Source organism: Mustelus asterias, chromosome 5, assembly GCF_964213995.1.
Source record: "Mustelus asterias chromosome 5, sMusAst1.hap1.1, whole genome shotgun sequence".
Lineage (NCBI taxonomy): Eukaryota > Metazoa > Chordata > Chondrichthyes > Carcharhiniformes > Triakidae > Mustelus > Mustelus asterias.
The window spans coordinates 114,775,954-114,796,013 of NC_135805.1; the positions used below are offsets into that span (position 1 = coordinate 114,775,954).

General features: G+C 42.6%; 1 protein-coding gene across 1 annotated transcript in view; it reads right to left on the reverse strand.

The window, feature by feature from the left end:
- Positions 1 to 19,057, reverse strand: part of LOC144493767 (testis development-related protein) — a 64,495-nt gene extending 45,438 nt beyond the window's left edge. Inside the window, exons 1-2 of the mRNA XM_078213226.1 lie at positions 18,773 to 19,057; positions 17,829 to 17,888 (exon numbers count right to left, since the gene is read on the reverse strand). Coding sequence (XP_078069352.1) covers positions 17,829 to 17,888; positions 18,773 to 18,844 — 132 coding nt within the window. The 5' untranslated portion in view covers positions 18,845 to 19,057. The remainder of the gene's footprint in view (positions 1 to 17,828; positions 17,889 to 18,772) is intronic.
- Between the last annotated feature and the right edge of the window lie 1,003 nt (positions 19,058 to 20,060).

Sequence of the window (20,060 nt, forward strand, 5' to 3'; positions counted from 1 at the left end):
TTGTATGTTAATGCCAAGATAGATAAAGACATTTTTTCTTCTAGAATTTACTCTATATCCCTTTCTGCCTTTAAAAGCCTCCCAAAAACTTGTCTTTCTCGACATACATCCAGTCATCTTTCTTAGCTCCTTCACTACGGTTAGTGTCAATTTCCCCTCATGAAGGATGTTTTGATTGTAAAGTTACAATATAAATGCAAGCTGTTTAAAATGGCCCCAAGTGAAGGAGCAGATAGAAACTGGCATCCTCACAACCCGATCTGAATGTGACTTACCACCTTCCCAGAACAAAATAGGAGAAAATAATGAATTCTAATACCGTTTGCCAAGTCACGACTTAGTGATATATGGAATAACCTTCAAAACCACAAACTTGAAGCTATTTTTTCCACCTGGTACCACACAACAAAAGAAATATTGCAGGCACATTTTAAATTCATGCTATGCCCATAAAATGAGGTGGAACATCTCTCGCTCAGGTTGAATTAATAACCAAATGACAATATTGCAAAGGCGAATGCTAATGACAGATGGGGCTGATGTTTTGACCTATATATTTTGCTGCATTTGACAAATATTGCAAGAAATTACATGCAGTGAAGAAGAGACTGTGATAACTATACCTGCAGAGTCCAAGACTTGACTTCTTCACAGAGAGTCAGCTTAGCTCAGTTGGCTGGACAGCTGGTTTGTGCTGCAGAGCAACGCCAATAGCACGGATTCAATTCCCATACTGGCTGAGGTTATCCATGAAGGCTTTGCCTTCTCAACCTTGCCCGAGATGTGGTGATCCTCAGGTTAAATCACCACCATTCTACCCTACCTCAAAAGGGGAGAGCAGCCTATGGTCACCTAGGACTATGGCAACTTTACCTTATCAACCAGAATGAGAATTTGAAGAATAGCAGGTCAGGGGAGATCAAAGTTCAAGCTTTGAAATTTGGGCTTAATTCACCTCATCACATTTGTACAGTACATTTAGATATTCAATAACATTTAATGAAAATTTCCTTCGTTAAGGAAACACTGATAAGCTGATAAACACCGATAGCAGTTACTGCTATAGTTAATTTAAACAACATTGTCCTGAAGTTGTTGTTAGTATTTTGACAACAGGCCAAAGCTAAAGTAGCTGAAAAAGACAAAAAAAAACCCTCCTGACAAAGCCAAAAATGCAAGTAACAACCTAATTTTTTTTTTGAAAAAGTCAACTGTTGCAGGAGAAAAATCCACTAATACCTGGAGCTGGGAAGTGAGAGAGAGAGAGGAGGGCGGGTGCAATACTGTAAACATTATATTGCCCTGGACTTTGAGATTAGCAGCAAGTGAACAACATTCACCATTCAAGATACTTTTGCACTTCAACTTGTGGTAATTAAAAATCAATTTCAGTACCATGTGCTCGACAGGTCAGGACCTAGTAAGTAGCAATGTGTCTCCTCAGTCAATCAAAGAACCTTTACTGAGACACACAACTTGTAAACCAGAAAATGCAAAGCAGAATATTTAAATTCTTTAAATTTACAAAACGTACACAAAAAAAGAGAAAAGGACAGAAAAATAGGATTGAGCACAAGAGATAAGAGACCAAAAAAATAATAAAAAAGATTTGCAGCAATAATTAACATCCGAAGGAATGAGCCTCCACACTCTTCATTGTAAATTTCAGTGCAGGAAGGTTGATTGGCAGTAATTAAGACATATCATGTGTTAAAAATTTACATATACTTGAATGGACAAGCAGTAACTTTTTCTGGGATGTTTAGTGGGCAAGTACCACAATTTAACATCCTTTGTATATCTGAATGTGATTCACTCGGTAAGATACTGTACAGCTCCTGAGGGAGCAGGGCAACTATGATCGCTATGTTCAGCTGCATGTGTGCAGATGCTGGGAGTTGCTGTCCAATTTGCTCCTTAGTAATGAAGAGTGCTGACAACCCAGCGTCAGGGCAGAGAATGTGTCTTCATCGCTCTCGAAACATGGTTGGCAATTCATTTTCAGAGGAAACGATATTTGGGGAGTCAACTGATAGAATCCACCAAAGGGACCACTGATGTCAATTAATCCAAAATACCTCCAGAAACTTGCTATGGCTTGAGACAGTGTCCCCTGTGATCATTTAACAGGTGATCTATTTCTTTGAAGAAAGAATAATGTAATGTAATTGATGCACGATTAATTCACTCGGGAGGCTAGGACGTACCCGGGAATAAAGGCTTTTATTCACAACAAGAATAGAGCATACTGCTTAACAATACTATCCCAGACTAAGGGCCACTAGGAAGTAGCAGTGACCTTTATACTCCTATAAGAAGGCGGAGCCAAACGGAGTGTACCACAGAACAATGCTAACAGGTGGAACACCCCAACCCTAACCCCAACAGTAACAAGAGTAACATATGTACAAGTACCCATAGCGGTAACCATCTACGGTTCACCACAGTAATAAAAGCAGGATACACATGGTAGTTCTTATTAACAAGATTTGACCAGAAGACAGTTGGAAGGGCCAGCTTTTTTTTTAAAAAAAGAGAAACCTTGCTTATGGTCACAGTAAGTAGTCTCACAACACCAGGTTAAAGTTCAACACATTGATTTTGAATCACAAGCTTTCAGAGCGCTGCTCCATCATCAGGTGAGTCACTCCTGATGAAGGAGCAGCACTGCAAAAGTTTGTGATTCCAAACAAACCCGTGTTGGACTTTAACCTGGTGTTGAGAGACTTCTTACTGTACCTACCTCCAGTCCAACGCTGGCATCTCCACATCATTGCTTATGGAGACACAGATCCACTCCTTACCAAGGACATCCGTGAAACATCTAACATTGCTCAGGGGCCAGACGTAGTGGGAAACTACAGAAAATAGTATTGGCGAAAAGAAAAAAAGCATTTAATTCTTTCGAGATGGATCCAGCCCTGAGTGTCAGTCATGACAGAAAAAATCTTTGGATTGCTAATTATTTTTATTTTAATGCATGTTAAAAATATAAATCTGAACACTGGGCTTAAACTGTTTGACTATAAGAAAAAGGCTACTTATGCTTTGCCATCATCTGAACAATAATTGCCATTTTGTACTCTAATATTGTGAATTAGAGATTTCCCCTATATCTTTACTTGTGGAAATGGTGGACCACAGTCTCCCATGAACTGAAACCGATGCCTTTATTCTCTGCCATAATAGAGCTTGTGCAAACCAATCATGCATTGACTGGTGAATATGCAAGATGACAACTATACCTCCGGATTAGTTTCCAAATGAACTACACAAACAGAAAGAAAGAGACAAGCAAAACAGAACTGTACTTATGTAGCAACTGGAATCAGCCCATCGAAATTACTGTGCCCTTTTCATGAAGCCATCTACTGACAATTTCCTGAAACGCAATAGTTCCTTTGGGTGATTCATCAAATGAGATGCTATACCTAGACTCAGAGTCCAAAGTGCTCCACTGAGCTTGGGTGTGTTTGCCAGAACTTAAAACATGAAAACCAGAATGGCAGTATTTATTCCATTTCTTTTTACTCAAAGCTTTGGAAACAGTCAAGCAACATCTTTCATTTTCCATTTTAACCCCTAACTTTTGAAAGCACAATGAACCATAGAAACCATAGAAAATTACAGCTCAGAAACAGGCCTTTTGGCCCTTCTTGTCTGTGCCGAACCATTTTTTGCCTAGTCCCACTGACCTGCACTTGGACCATATCCCTCCACACCCCTCTCATCCATGAACCCGTCCAAGTTTTTCTGAAATGTTAAAAGTGACCCCACATTTACCACTTTATCCGGCAGTTCATTCCACACTCCCACCACTCTCTGCGTGAAGAAGCCCCCCCTAATATTCCCTTTAAACTTTTCTCCTTTCACCCTTAACCCATGCCCTCTGGTTTTTTTCTCCCCCAGCCTCAGCGGAAAAAGCCTGCTTGCATTCACTCTATCTATACCCATCAAAATCTTATACACCTCTATCAAATCTCCCCTCAATCTTCTACGCTCCAGGGAATAAAGTCCCAACCTATTCAATCTCTCTCTGTAACTCAGCTTCTCAAGTCCCGGCAACATCCTTGTGAACCTTCTCTGCACTCTTTCAACCTTAGGATGAAAGGAGGATAGACAGAGGATGAGGGGAGACTTAATAGAGGTGTATAAAATTATGAAAGGCATAGATAGGGTGAACGGTGGGAAGCTTTTCCCCAGGTCGGTGGTGACGTTCACGAGGGGTCATAGGTTCAAGGTGAAGGGGGGGAGGTTTAACACAGATATCAGAAGGACATATTTTACACAGAGGGTGGTGGGGGCCTGGAATGCGCTGCCAGGCAGGGTGGTGGAGGCGGACACACTGGGAACGTTTAAGACTTATCTAGATAGCCATATGAACGGAGTGGGAATGGAGGGATACAAAAGAATGGTCTAGTTTGGACCAGGGAGCGGCACGGGCTTGGAGGGCCGAAGGGCCTGTTCCTGTGCTGTATTTTTCTTTGTTCTTATTTACATCCTTCCTGTAACTAGGTGACCAAAACTGTACACAATACTCCAAATTCGGCCTCACCAATGCCTAATATAACCTTACCATAACACTCCAACTTTTATACTCGAAACCAAAGTTTTTTTTAAAAATTGTTATGTTTGATGGAGAAGTCATTAAGAGGGGTCCCAGGTCTATGGTGCAGGTCTTTGAATAAAATCAGATGAACTAAACAAGTCCAGAACGAGCAAAAATATAGGGTCAAACTTCTACTCATTTCTCCCCATTTCTATTCAATGCAACTGAAACCTGGCTAACTCTACTTGAATGTTACATCATCATAAACAAGGACCACTTAATACTAAAAACACAATTATATGCATTACATACACTGCTTAAAAAAATACAGAATGCCTGAAACAATTAACAGTTAGTTTCTAGAGTAAATTCACTTGAATGTTAACTTTTCCCACATCTATAATAAACACACCATAACATTTACAATAAAATCTACTTTTATATAAACAGCAATCTGGCTATTATAAAATACTGCACTGGGTGCATTTATTTCATCTAGCTTGAAAGATTAAACGGTCCAAAGCATCTGCAAATTCAAGTGTTTGTTAATTTCAACCCTCCCACCACTCTTTGTCATTTCTCCTTCCCTCACTGTTCCATGCCCCGCTTTATAAGTCACTTTCTGAAGTAAAGAAATGCACAACATAATAAAAGTTAACTTTACAGTTAAAATAAAGCACGTAGGAGGAAGCAAAGCAGAAAAAAAAAACTAGAGTATATGACCAATTCTTATAATTATTATCCTGTCTTGGAATGGATAAATAACTGATGAAAACACTAGGATTGGCCCCGAACTCTCAGTCGACCTTGAACGCAAGTTTCCCAACATAGCAGACTGCTGCGTCATACCAGTGATAATTGAACATTTAGTTGTAACCTTTTGGATTGTTGTTCTACAAATCATTTCTCTTTATAAATGTACTGGGCACGAGTGCAACATTTGCATCTTATACATCAAAAGGTAACCAAGATGTTACAATTTTTCCAGACGTGTCAATACTTTAACAGTTTTTGGGGTTTTTTTCTACCTGGACGGAATCATGTTTAGCTTTAATGGACTATATTCCTGGCACATCATGGATGTATCTGTCAAATTCTTTGGCACATCTCCCAGCATTCTACCATTTGGCGTTCATTTGCTTTGAGCTCAGTCATTATTTACATTTGACCATTTATTCAGTTACTAAGCTCTTTCAATCATGTTCACTTTGACAATGAATGTTCTGTAAAAAAAAAGCAGGACCTTGATACTGGTCTCCTTCCTACATTTACCACATCATGGCCACAAGCAAGAACACAGAAGGGGTCAGGTTCAGAAGAGTGCACATCTGTGTTCGTAGCGTTAAAACAGCGCAGAAAGAGGCCCTTCGACCCATCTTTCAACTTGCTGCAGCTTCCCCTTTCTGGAGCACTGGCAAAGAGAAAATGTTATTCCCATTTTATTTTAATGACTGAAGATGTGCATCAAACGTTGGCAATGTCATCTACAAGATGAGGAGAACAGACGCATGCAGGGCTACATTTTCCTATGTGGCAGTGTTGGCACAAAAAGTGCACTGGAACTAGTGGCATCATGTTCTGATTCCATTTGCCCATCTCTGGTTAAATTTAAAGGGGAGGGCAGGATCCCACCTTTAGTTGCACCCTCTGTTTGAGAGTTCATCTCTTGGGAAAGGAGGATGATAAAAGGGGGAGGCCTGGCACTTCGGCCTGCGAATAGAATCATACAATGCAGAAGGAGGCCATTCGGCCCATCGAGGCTGCAAAAAAAACCCCAACCCCACCAAGGCCCTAGCCCCATAACCCCATGCATTTACCCGAGCTAGTCTCCCTGATACTAAGGGACAATGTGTCATGGCCAGTCAACCTAACCCACTCATCTTTGGACTGTGGGAGGAAACCGGAGCACCCAGGAGTTAACCCACGCGGACACGGCGAGAACGTGCAAACTCTACAGAATGACCCAAGCCAGGAATCAAACCTGGGTCCCTGGAGCTGTGAGGCAGCAGTGCTAACCACTGTGTCACTCGTAATCTTCCAGCCATTTGTGTTAAATTGCCTCCCTCCTAATTACCTGCATTATGGTTTTGCTGCACAGACTTCCCAAAAGGGGACCCAGCAACAGTTAAGCATTCTGGCATTGAAACTATAACAGGCACAAAAGATCGGTCGGGTGGTAGAGCAGAGAGGGTGATCGCTTCTGATCTCCTGAGAAATTGGGAGTTGCAGTATGACATGTATCTCTTAGTTTCAATGAACCACTTGGTGCTATTCAGACAATTTTTATGCTGGAAACTGACCAAACTGAGCCAAGCCCAGTACTGCGGCTTTGACAAGTATGTGCTCCCTTGATGATACTGCTGTTTCAAGAATGTATAATGCGTCCACCTTCCAAAATTTCTTAAGTATGGTAGTTTATAGCTGATTTGCTGACATTACTGTGTTATCTTTAACATAACCCTGTGGCATAAAGGCAAAGGGCTGCAGCAGCTTTCACAGGTAATGTCGTGTCTTTGATGAAAAAGACCTGCAGGATCAGCATAATTCCTGCATTATAACGATCAATACAAGAGAGGCTTTCCTGGCATTCCTTCTGGATCAACTTACTGTCCTCTTCAAAGGGAGATTCCCAGTGAAACAACGCTGCATTATGTACAGAATGCTCAAGAAGGTGCCCAAAAAGAGGAAAATAATATTTGCGTCACATCAAATCCAACATCTCAACAACTTTCATCTCCTCCTCTGAGGAGAGCTGCCCAGCAACCCCAAACACTTCTTTTAACAGCAGTATTCACTCCGAGAGGAGGGGCAGAGGTGTCAGGGCAGGAGGGGGAGAATCAATACTGGCGCTTGATGGATACTGTGGCTAAGATTTTGGTGGGCACAACCACCTGTCAATGTTGAAGAAAATTTTAAATTGGAATATTGTCCAAGGCTTTCTATTTGGAGTAAGCCCTCCATACCTCATTTTCCTTCACTGATGCGTTGTGCTGCATCAGTCAGTCCCAACTCAACATTGCAGGGGCGGAAAGGAAATACAGCCCCCGTATCCAAGCCTTCAATCCCAGAAAAGCCTCTGTCAATTATTGCCTCACAGCCCCCATACCTCCCTCCCCCTACCAGCAGATACTACACTCTGCTGCTGGTGGTCACAAAGGGCTAGGCTGTCAGCAGTTCCAAGATAACCAGTTTTTCACAGCCACTCTATTGCCTACTTTCCAAAATTGTGTACTGTTTCCAGGCCCTTGACATTATCACCTTCCCAGCCCTATCCAGTTTTCCAAGTACACAGAATCGATGTCCATAAAATGGGGGACTAATTACACCAATTCACCTTATCCACCCTGAACTGAAGATTGCCCTTGGTCTCAGCTATCAGTTTTAAATACCAGAGGAGAGCCACATATTTTGGTTCCAACGGTGTTAGCCATTTTAATGTTAAAACAATCTTCACTTTTAAAAAAAAAAAGGTTTTCAAATGTCGTCACTCCTTACGTTCACAAATCCTTCTGCTGTCAGTTCCTCCATCTTGGTAGCCTTCAGCCAAACCCAACAACTCCCTCACCCCACCCACAACCTGACTGAACTCCACTGGCAGATGTTAGTGCAGAGATAGCAGCAACAGGCAACCGGCCACATCCAGAAATGTGGTATAGTGGTTGGTGCATTATTGATTTTAAGTAAAGTACTCATCTGGAGGAATGAGGAGGATGCATTATATTATTTAAAAATAAATGAGTCACAAAACTAAAAACACATTCATCCCACTCCTGCAATGTCAGCACACCAATTAAAGGGAACATTATTATTCTACCCTATTGATGGACACATACACGTGTATGCACACATCCATCAAGTAACCCACTGTCTGGACACATCCTGGCATGCTTTGTTGCCGTCCAGCAGCAGAGGTTCCCAATGGAGGGCTCTCTACATGGCAGTCATCCTACTTACCATTGGGGATCTGGGGTGGAGGGTGTTGCATGGAGGAGTCCCATACAACCATAGGCTGTGTTGGTTCATGGACTCCCAAGATGTGTGTGTGTCTCATGTGGCTTTTGGGAGACAGTGGACCATAAATGCAAGTTGTTCTAGGCTGCATTCCCTGAAGGGTTAGATTTGCTGCCAGATGTCCCTGAAAAGGGATCACAGTGTCTGCCAGCACCGCTGAGATCTTCCATGCTCAGTGGGCACCACGGGAACTGAGCCATTTTATCAACCTCTTCAATAACATTTGGTTTTGGTGTTTTAGGTTTTCTTTGAGATTCTGTTTACTTTGGTGCGGTGGAGTTTAAGGAGATGCATTTTAATTCATCATGCTGCCGATTTAGTTATTTGGTTAACCATCCACCAAATCCATTCACTTGTGTTGAATTAATTGGTCTCAAATACAAAAGGTGTTAGAGATGCTGCAAATTGCATCTGCATCACTCCATAGCCTCAATTTGAACCTAGCCAGCCCAGTGAGAAGAGATCCAATATTGCCAAAAGCAAGCCCACATCATGCCAAATCCACCAGTAAAACCTGGAGGAAGCAGGATGTTATCGCTGTAGTGATTAATAACCTTTAGAAAGATATTCGAATTCCAGTAACTGACTGGCAGGATCACATGACAAGATTTCAATGTTTAAGATTGTTACCGTAACAAACTAAAATCAACATTGACTAAACATGATTCCAGAAGGCAACGTATTCCAAACTACAGAAAATATATTGCACTTAAAACTTTTATAATGATAGAAAACTTCCCTCCATGGTCATACTTTTCCCTGTCCCTCAAGTGAACATGTAGTCCAAAGCTATTCTCAGCTCTCAATGCCTTGCTTTGTTTTTTTCTATTTCCCACTGGAAAGCTTCTAATCGCTAAGCTCGAGGGTTACAACAGAGATTTGACTCTCTGGCCAAAGCTAGGCAAATCCTAGCTTTGGCCAAATTTTCAAAGTTGGTCTCTTCAATTCGAACACATACTCATACCTATATTCTGAATGGTGAACAAGAGAGACTGGTTGCCTCGGTCTCCTGCTCCCTCACTCCCAGATTCTTGCAGACTGAACTGCCTGAAAGGTTCAGGGATATCTCAAGATGACACTAAGATGATACTATCCCAACTTCCAATGGCCTGTTTCTTCCTCACCTATTGGTCCATGTTGATTTCCTCCTAACAGGCTTCTTACTGATAATGGGGTTGGTAGGAAACAACTTCCTCATCACGACTAATCACCGCTGTTCCATGGTCAGCCAATCCGAGGTGCACCTTAATGTGAGATGAGTCAATGGCAGCCACATCAACCCACATCCGAACGGATTTGCATCAAATCAGAATTGTACTCTACTTATTCTATTAGTATTTCAGTTTATTTTGCACTAAATCCCTAAACTGCATCCCATAACAATGAAAAAGAAACCACTCAATATTAAACCACGTAATTCTGGGCAAAACCATATAGCTCACCTGCCCTGCATTCTTACATTTAGTTCAAGTTAGACATTTTCTGAGTCTGGCATGATCCCCAATCTTACCCACCAGCTAACAGACTACTCCCATTGAGTTACGGCATAAGCCATAAGTAGCATTTTTCCGTGGAGGCAATCAAGCCCCGATTTTTAGTGGGTCCTGGAAAGTATGCACCATTACATAGGCTGAAGGCAAAGAGATAGCTTATTGGCTGAAGGACCACACCTGTATAGAGATAAGAGCACGTGTAAGAGAATCAGCGATCCTCAGACCCCCAGCACTATACTGCTAGTGGCGGAAGCTATTGGAGGGAAGCTTAATTATGCAATCATTGACGATTTATTTTTTGTATGAAAATTGTTACATAACAATGTTTTTAGAAGCATATCATAGAACAGATGAAGATGACTTAATTAAAATGACAATGAAAATCATTCAGAATGTACTAAAAATTGAAAATCCTATTCTCCATGAATGTTGTCAAAAGCAGCACTGGTTTCGAAATGTGTTGTCCGTGTCTGGTCTTGTGCAGGTGTGATTGTGAAAACCATCAGGCCACAATTGAATGCTCGAGTGATCACTATCATATATATGATAACAACAGAAGACCTATTTAATAAAGTTAGCCAAAAATCACAAGGGGTAAAAGTTCCATGTGCGCTTTTTTATATTAACCCATACAGTTTTAGCACATAGAAGGAAGTCATTTGGCCTCACCATGATGCCAGACGCTTTGCTCACACAATCCAAAACTAAACCAACAATCCAACTCCACCTCCATAGCCTTGCTTCTGTTTCATGTATGTATTCAATTTGTTCCAAAATGTTCAATGGTCTTTGCCTCAAATATTCCCTGTGGCAATGCATCCAACTCTACTGTGCAGAGAAATATTTCTTATCTTAAAATATACATTAATTAAGCAGTTAAGTGATTAAGTGTAAAATAACGGATCAAACTAGTCATTATTAGTGCAAATTGGCTGCTAGCGAAAGGCAACCCACATTGCACAATCCTCAGTAACCTGTTTTATATTCCCACCAAAGATTACAGGAATGAAATTGGTCTTTCTCCATTCACAACCATAACCATAGTTTTAAATTTCTATATTCCATCTCATTAGTTATTACTCCCACTGAAGCAGAGGGGGCTAATGTTTTTTCCATCCCTATTATCATCTTGGTGACTCTATTGTCTGTATCTTTACTATAATGGGATTTCAAAACTGCTCAAACTATGACCAAAACAGTGCCTGCACAGACTTTGTAGAAGTTCTTTGCCCTTGTTCTCTACACTCCTATTTGAAAGCCTCGATCACATTTGTGATTTTGTTACAGAGCAGAGGGAAAAATATCCCAACAGGGTTAGACCTTCAAAATTCTACAATCAGGATACAAGAAAGAGATCAATATAAATCCTCTATGCTCCGGGGTCAGTTCCTGATGTTACATGCAGCTAAACAATTTTGTGGGTGGTGAGCGGCATTAGAGTTATACAAGTGATAGATTTTGATATCAAGTAGTGTTCTTTCTGAAGTATATCAATGACCTGAACTTGGGTAAAATAGGGGAATCCTTCAAAGCTAGCAGATGGCACATGATTCAGCAAGGTAGAGAACTGCAAAGAGGATAGTAACAGACATCAGGAGGACGTAGTTGGTGAAATGGGAAAAACACAGGACAGATTCAATTGAACACAGATGTGTGAAGTGATTTATTTTGGTAGAAAGACTGAGCGGTAATATAAACAAAATGGTGCTATGTTTCTACACCCGCTTGGATGCATGAACACAAAACTTTTGAAGATAGCAGGGCAAGTTGAGAAGGTCACTTTATTAAAGCACATGGGATCCAGGGCTTTAGTAATAGAGTAAGAAGTCTCACAACACCAGGTTAAAGTCCAACAGGTTTATTTGGTAGCACAAGCCACAAGCTTTCAGAGCGCTGCTCCTTCATCAGGTGAGTGGGAATTCTGTTCACAAACAGGGCATATAAAGACACAAACTCAATTTACAGAATAATGATTGGAGTGAGAGTCTTTACAGCTAATCAAGTCTTAAAGGTACAGACAAATGTGAGTGCAGAGAGCATTAAGCACAGGTTAAAGAGATGTGTATCGTCTCCAGACAGGACAGTTAGTGGGATTTTGCAAGTCCAGGCAAGTCGTGGGATTTACAGATAGTGTGCCATGAACCCAAGATCCCGGTTGAGGCCGTCCTCATATGTGCGGAACTTGGCTATCAGCCTCTGCTCAGCGACTCTGCGTTGTCGTGTGTCATGAAGGCCGCTTACCTGAAGATCAGAGGCCGAATACCCGTGGCCGCTGAAGTGTTCCCCAACAGGAAGAGAACAGTCTTGCCTGGTGATTGCCGAGTAGTGTTCATTCATCCGTTGTCGTAGCTTCTGCATGGTTTCCCCAATGTACCATGCCTCAGAACATCCTTTCCTGCAGCATATCAGGATGACAATGTTGGCCGAGTTGCAAGAGTATGTACCGTGTACCTGGCAGATGGTGTTCTCACGTGAGATGATGGCATCCGTGTCGATGATCCGGCTCGTCTTGCAGAGGTTGCTGTGGCAGGGTTGTGTGGTGTCGTGGTCACTGTTCCCCTGAAGGCTGGGTAGTTTGCTGCGGACAATGGTCTGTTTGAGGTTGTGCAGTTGTTTGAAGGCAAGAAGTGGGGGTGTGGGGATGGCCTTGGTGAGATGTTCATTTTCATCAATGACATGTTGAAGGCTCTGGAGGAGATGTCGTAGCTTCTCCGCTCCGGGGAAGTACTGGACGACGAAGGGTACTCCGTCCACCATGTCCCGTGTTTGTCTTCTGAGGAGGTCGGTGCGATTTTTTGCTGTGGCACGTCGGAACTGTCGATCGATGAGTCGAGCGCCATATCCTGTTCTTATGAGGGCATCTTTCAGTGTCTGGAGGTGTCTGTTGCGATCCTCCTCATCCGAGCAGATCCTGTGTATTCGGAGGGCTTGCCCGTAGGGGATGGCTTCTTTAACGTGTTTAGGGTGGAAGCTGGAGAAGTGGAGCATCATGAGGTTATCCGTGGGCTTGGCCTAAACACGTTAAAGAAGCCATCCCTTACGGATAAGCCCTCCGTATACACAGGATTTGCTCAGATGGAGGAGGATCGTAACAGACACCTCCAGACGCTGAAAGATGCCTTCATAGGAACAGGATATGGCGCTCAACTCATCGATCAACAGTTCCGATGTGCCACAGCAAAAAACCGCACCGACCTCCTCAGAAGACAAACACGGGACACGGTGGACAGAGTACCCTTCGTTGTCCAGTACTTTCCCGGAGCAGAGAAGCTACGACATCTCCTCCAGATCCTTCAACATCATTGATGAAAATGAACATCTCACCAAGGCCATCCCTACATGCCCACTTCTTGCCTTCAAACAACTGCACAACCTCAAACAGACCAGCGTCCGCAGCAAACTACCCAGCCTTCAGGAGAACAGTGGCCACGACACCACACAACCCTGCCACAGCAACCTCTGCAAGATGTGCCGGATCATTGATACGGATGCCATCATCTCACGTGAGAACACCATCCACCAGGTACACGATACCTACTCTTGCAACTTGGCCAACATTGTCATCCTGATACGCTGCAGGAAAGGATGTCCCGAGGCATGGTACATTGGGGAAACCATGCAGACGCTATGACAACGGATGAATGAACACCTCTCGACAATCACCAGGCAAGAGTGTTCTCTTCCTGTTGGGGAACACTTCAACGGCCACGAGCATTCGGCCTCTGATCTTCAGGTAAGCGTTCTCCAAGGCCGCCTTCACGACACACGACAGCGCAGAGTCGCTGAGCAGAGATTGATAGCCAAGTTCCACACATGAGGACGGCCTCAACCGGGATCTTGGGTTCATGTCACACTGTCTGTAACCCCCACGACTTGCAAAATCTCACTAACTGTCCTGTCTGGAGACAATACACATCTCTTTAACCTGTGCTTAACGCTCTCTCCACTCACATTGTCTGTAACTTTAAGACTTGATTGCTGTAAAGACTCGCATTCCAATCATTATTCTGTAAATTGAGTTTGTGTCTTTGTATGCCCTGTTTGTGAACAGATCTCCCACTCACCTGACGAAGAGGCAGCGCTCCAAAAGCAAGTGGCGTTTGCTACCAAATAAACCTGTTGGACTTTAACCTGGTGTTGAGAGATCTCTTACTGTGTTTACCCCAGTCCAACGCCGGCATCACCACATCATTTAGTAATAGAGGCAGAGAGACTTTTATTATTCATCCAGATCCAGGGTCACAGTTGGAGGATATTTAGGGCTGAGAGGAGGAGAAATTTCTCCATGAAGAGAGTGATGAATCTGTGGAATTCTCTGCTATAGAAAGCTGTTAAGGCCATAGAATCATAGAATCCCTACAGTGCAGAAGGAGGCCTTTCGGCCCATCGAGTCTGCACCGACCACAATCCCACCCAGGCCCTACCCCCACATATTTTACCCGCTAATCCCTCTAACCTACGCATCTCAGGAGTCTAAGGGGCAATTTTTAACCTGGCCAATCAACCTAACCCGCACATCTTTGGACTATGGGAGGAAACCGGAGCATCTGGAGGAAACCCACGCAGACACGAGGAGAATGTGCAAACTCCACACAGACAGTGACCCGAGCTGGGAATCGAACCCGGGACCCTGGAGCTGTGAAGCAGCAGTGCTAACCACTGTGCTACCGTGCCGCCCCATAACATTGTACATTTTCAAGAAGGAGTTAGTGATAGCTCTTGGGGCTAATGGAATCAAAGGATATGGGGCGGGGGGGGAGAGGGAGCGGGAACAGGTTACTGAGTTGGATGATCAAACATGATTATGAATGGAAGAGCAGGTTCAAAGGGCCGAATGGTCTAGTCCTCCATCGATTTTCTACATTCTTCTGTTTCATATGATATGGACATCACTAGTCACCCTAAATTACCCTGGAGAAGGGAGTGGTGAGCTGCCTTCTTAAACCACTGCAGGCCATGTTATACAAATACACCCACGTTCTATTAGTTAGACATAGAGGAGTTTGGACCATGGGGTACATTTTGAAGAGGGTACAACACCACAGCTTCAGTGGTGGAAGGGATACCAAATCAAGCAGACGATTTTGTCTGGAATGGTGTCAAGCTTCTGCAGTGTTGTTGGAATTCCACTCAAGGCAAATGTGTTCCATCATACTCCTGATTTGTACCTTTTGACAGTGGATAGAGTTAGGGGAGTCAGGAGGCGAGTTACTCACTGCAAAACATCCAACGTTTTGTCCTGCTTTTATAGCCACTGAATTTACATGGCTGACCCAGTTCAGTTTCTGATCATTGGTGTCCACGAAGATGCTGACCGTGAAGAATTCAGTGATGGTAATTCCATTGACTGTCGGGGGAAGTAGCTAGATTCTCTTGGTCACTTGTCTACTCAAATCATCCAGGCCTTGTTGTGTGTGAGCATGAAGTGTTTCATTATCTAAGCAACTGTGAGTGGAACTGAACATTTGTGTAATCAATTAATATTCCTACTTCTGACCTTGCAATGAGGAAAGGTCATTGATGAAGTTGAAGATAGTTGGGTTTAGAACACTATATGGAGGAACTACTGCAGTGATGTTCTTTGGCTGGATGACCTCTAACAACTACAACCATTTTCCTTAGTCTTAGGTACCACTCCAGCCAGTGAAGTGTTTTTCCCCAATTCTCATTGACTTTAGTTTTGCACGGGCTCCACACTCAGTCAAATGCTGCCTTGACATGAAGGGCAGTCACTCTCCCCTCACTGCTGGAATTCATGTCTATGCTCTTGGACCTGATCTGGAACCAAGTGGCCCTGACAGACCCCAAACTGAGCATCGGTGAGCAGTTATTGATGAGCATGTATTGCTTAATAGTATTCTTGATAATGCCTTCTATCATCATTTTGCTGATGATTAAGAGCAAGTCTGCTGAGGTGTAATTAGCAGCAGTGGAATTTTCCTGCTTTTTGGGACAGAACATATGTGGCAATCTTTCAACAGGTAGGTGCCAGTATTGTACTATACTGTAACAGTATAAAAAAAGTAAATAAGTTAGGCCAAGTCTTTATAACACATGGGTTAAGACCCAGATCAAGCATTATATCCAATTCTGGGTGCCACATTCTAGGAATGTGCCAAGACTATAGCAGGGTGCAGAGGAGGTTAATGGCACCATGGAAAAAATGTTTCAATTACATATAATGATCAGAGAACTGGGGTTGTTCTCAGAGCAAAAAAGGTCAAGGGAAGATTTGTATGAGGTGCTCAAAATCTTGAGGCATTTTGGCAGAGTAAATAAGAAAAAAACTGCCCAATTGCAAAAAGTCTGTGTGGACAACTTAAATGAACCAGAGGCAATGTGAGGAAGGATGTTTCACATTACCTTGAATATGGAACCCACTGCTCAAAAGGGTAATGGAAACAGATTCAATAACAACTTTTCAAAAAGTTGGATAAACATTTTTTAAAAAGGAGCACACTTATGAGAAAGAGCAAAGAGCTAGGACCTTGGATTGCTCTTTTAAAAGAGCATCATATACAAGCGTGAATGAACCAAATGGCTTCCTTCTGTGCTGTATCATTCTATGATTCCAAAACTGGTTAAACAAACATAGCCAAGTATTCACCAAGTTAACAAAGCAGCCAGCTAGACACTGGTACAGGCAGTGCGAGTGCAGAATGCTTTTTCATCTTGAACCTTCACAATTGGAGTTAAATTTGAATCCAGTTTACATACAATCAAGGGTGATTGTAAGCCAAGGAGTCACTTTCGAGTCTCAATTCATTTTTAAGGACCAGAATCCACAGCACACGAACTAATACAGTCACACTTCTGCAGTGGAACAGTGGCAGGGAATCTCTTAAGTCTGCCCATGAATAGTCCAAAGTCCATCTCAAATGATGCGAATGGAGTAATACGTCAATGAGAACACAATCAGCAACATCCACCCCCAAAGAGTTGGCATCAAAAATCATAACAGTGCCAGTCCACTAGAGGAAGGGCCAACAAGAGAAGTACATTTTAGCAAATTCTCAGCTCCTAGAGGAGATCATAGGGCAGAACTCCTAACATTCTTCACTTATCGGAGACGACGCTCACTCCCTAAAAATTAGGGATTATAATGAACTAAAAAGTGTACTTAATTTTAAAAAAACTCATTGGTGCATCAGGTAGCAAATCTGTATGTTTTTGACCATGCTATACTTTCCCAACTAACTGTGTGCAAATTTACAAGTGTAGAACCATCAGGAAGTTCTCTACATCATGCTCGAATGAAAAGATAAATCAACATTTCCTCTGGACTTGACATATCCTACTATCTTCAACCAGAAAGTAATTGCCCCCAGTCAGAATGGTCACAAAATGTGGACAGTGACATACATGCAAGATAATCAATGTAAAGTAGCAAGCAATCAATTCTTGTATAACTACAAATGATAATGTGAAAAATGCATAAAGGATTTTTAGCAGTGCATCTGTGGGCTACACTTGATCTATTCTATTACTAATTTATAATATTGCTCCAGTCATTACTAATTTAGAACATTGTTCTCATCTCCTAACAGCACATTTTTACTGAACGAATGCAGCATTGATGCAATGATCCATCTATCCTCCTTACTGTTTATGCTGGGCTAACACAGCAGTTTAATCAAAATAACAAAAAAAAAGTGTTTAGCACGAATAAAAATTTGGCTCCAGTTGCAAGGAGTGTTTTAAAACGAGTACGTGGAAAATTTCAAAGCCAATCCATCAAAGTAGACAAGGGAATCTGAGTGAAAACAGGCTCCTACCTTCGTAGCAAGCTGAGAGACAGAACTTGTAGTCTCTTCTGGAAGCAATGGGTCCTTGCTCTGAAAAAAAGTCATGAAACAGACATTCCAAATATGTTACTGTGCAGATAGAAGGCAATGCAATCTCATGAGAACTAAAAATCCTCTGAAGTCAGACCATAAAAGGCAGTGTGGTATACAGTAGTGCTAAATGTATCAAATCAAATCTTTGTTTTATATGGATGGACTTTATTTGGGGTCAATTTGGGTAAAAATACAGAGGCGAGATCATTATCTGTATGGTAACTGAAAGATCATACAAATGCCCTGATCCCCAAGCATTTAAAACCCTAAGATTATACAGTGACATTCATTTAAAAGAAAGGAAAACGTTTCTCCAATTCCTACCCACTTCAATTTTATTCCTACCCTTGTTAGCAGCTGTACTTCCCATCCCAGTCTGGGAGAGAGAACAATGTAACCTGCAGTGACTTCCACGGGCACACTCTCCCATTCTTCGGCCGGCTCGCTAGGAGATGCATTTGAGCATTATAGCACAAGCCTCCTTCACCAGCAACCCCGTCCCCGGCAGACCAGAGTAGCTGGTCCCGGGAGTGCGGACATGGAAGAGATCCCGGGCTGAGTGAGTCCAAATGGCAGGGAGCTCAATTCGCCTTTATTTAAAAAAAACACAAAAAAAATCAAATTTCCCTTTCCTCCACATACACAATTCTTCATTGCAACAGCAACAACAAAAAATAAATTAAACCTACTTGGGCGGAAGGCCAGGCTGTGTGAAGTTAACAGGCACTTTACAGAACATACACCGTTTTTTAGATAGACATAACGGGCTTGGAGTCGTGTGTGTGTGTGCGAGAGAGAGAGAATGCAGCAAAACATTCCTCTCGCAGCTCCTAAAAGAACAAAAAATCTGTTTGGAATTAAAGGGGAAAATACTCTTTTACCTTCGACACTTCCTGCGGCTTGTCATCCTCCGAGTCAGAATCTTTTAGTCCTTTATGCTTAATTTTCCACATTCTCCAGTCTGCTTATTTGGACGGAAAAGTACAGTGTTGAATATTGGCTCCGTTTGCTTCTTTATTTAATTCTCTATCCTCCCTCTCGCTCTCTCTACCCCCCTCAAACGCCGGAGGCTACATCGAGTTCAAACTCCTGAACACTGCAGGAGAACAGCAACACAAACCCAGCTGAGAAACTGGAGCTTGTCCAGCAGAGCCCCCGTTCTAATCTGTTCACATGATTAACCGATGACAGAGCTCAGGAGGATTAATCTGACCAATCGCCAAGGGATAGTTTGCTTTCCCCAGCCTCATAAGACGGAAAAGATCAAAAGGCTAACGCTTGCAACCAAAAAATATTCCTCCCCCTTACCTGTGTGTCTGCCACATTCAACAACCTAGGGGGAGGGGAGCGTTAAAAAGTCTTAGCAACTGCCACCACCTCAATAACTATTAAAGGCGGAAGGGTGGGGTGTAGGTGTTTTATTTGGTGGGGTGGGGGGTGGGGGGTGGGGGGGGGTATTTACTGGCTTGTTTGTTTTCATGGCATCCCCAGGGCTTTTTTCATTGCTTTAGAGTTTGACCAAACAAAAGGGGATCTCTTTTTAAAAAAAGTTTAAGTGGCAGTGCTGTGGCAAACTATATTCAACTGCTTACCTACTTTGAAAGTGGGCAATAGTAAAAACGCGTGCACCTTTTTTGTGGTGGTCAACGTGGGTCTTGAAATCTGAGAATTTGCATTAACTAACCCAAGCATGAAAGTCTGAACAATTTGTACTGACCTTGCAGCTGAGCAGATTTTTTTTGCAGTAAAAGTGCTCAGACCAGAGTTCATCCATAAAACTTGTTTTGATAGCCTGTGTGCTGGGGAGGGGGAAGAGGTTGCTATAGTAACTCAGGCTTAATCTTGATCATTTCCACAACAGTCATTTCGAAAATAGGTTGAGTACAGTTAGCAGCTCTCAGGATATCCGAACAGGATGAAGATAAGATCAGAGAACTACAGAGACAGATCAGGTGATCTGAATCTACCTTTTATTCAAAGAACGTGTGGAGTGAGAGTTGCCCTGACATTCTTAAAAAAATGAAAGCATCCAGCTTGCCATCCCCCAACACACATGCACCGCACACACTGTAGAACACGATTTTAATTTAGTGCCACATACCAAAGTTTCATTTTGAACTCAAAACCTGTGGATGAGCAGGGTGAATAGGAAGCAGCTGTTCCCCTTTG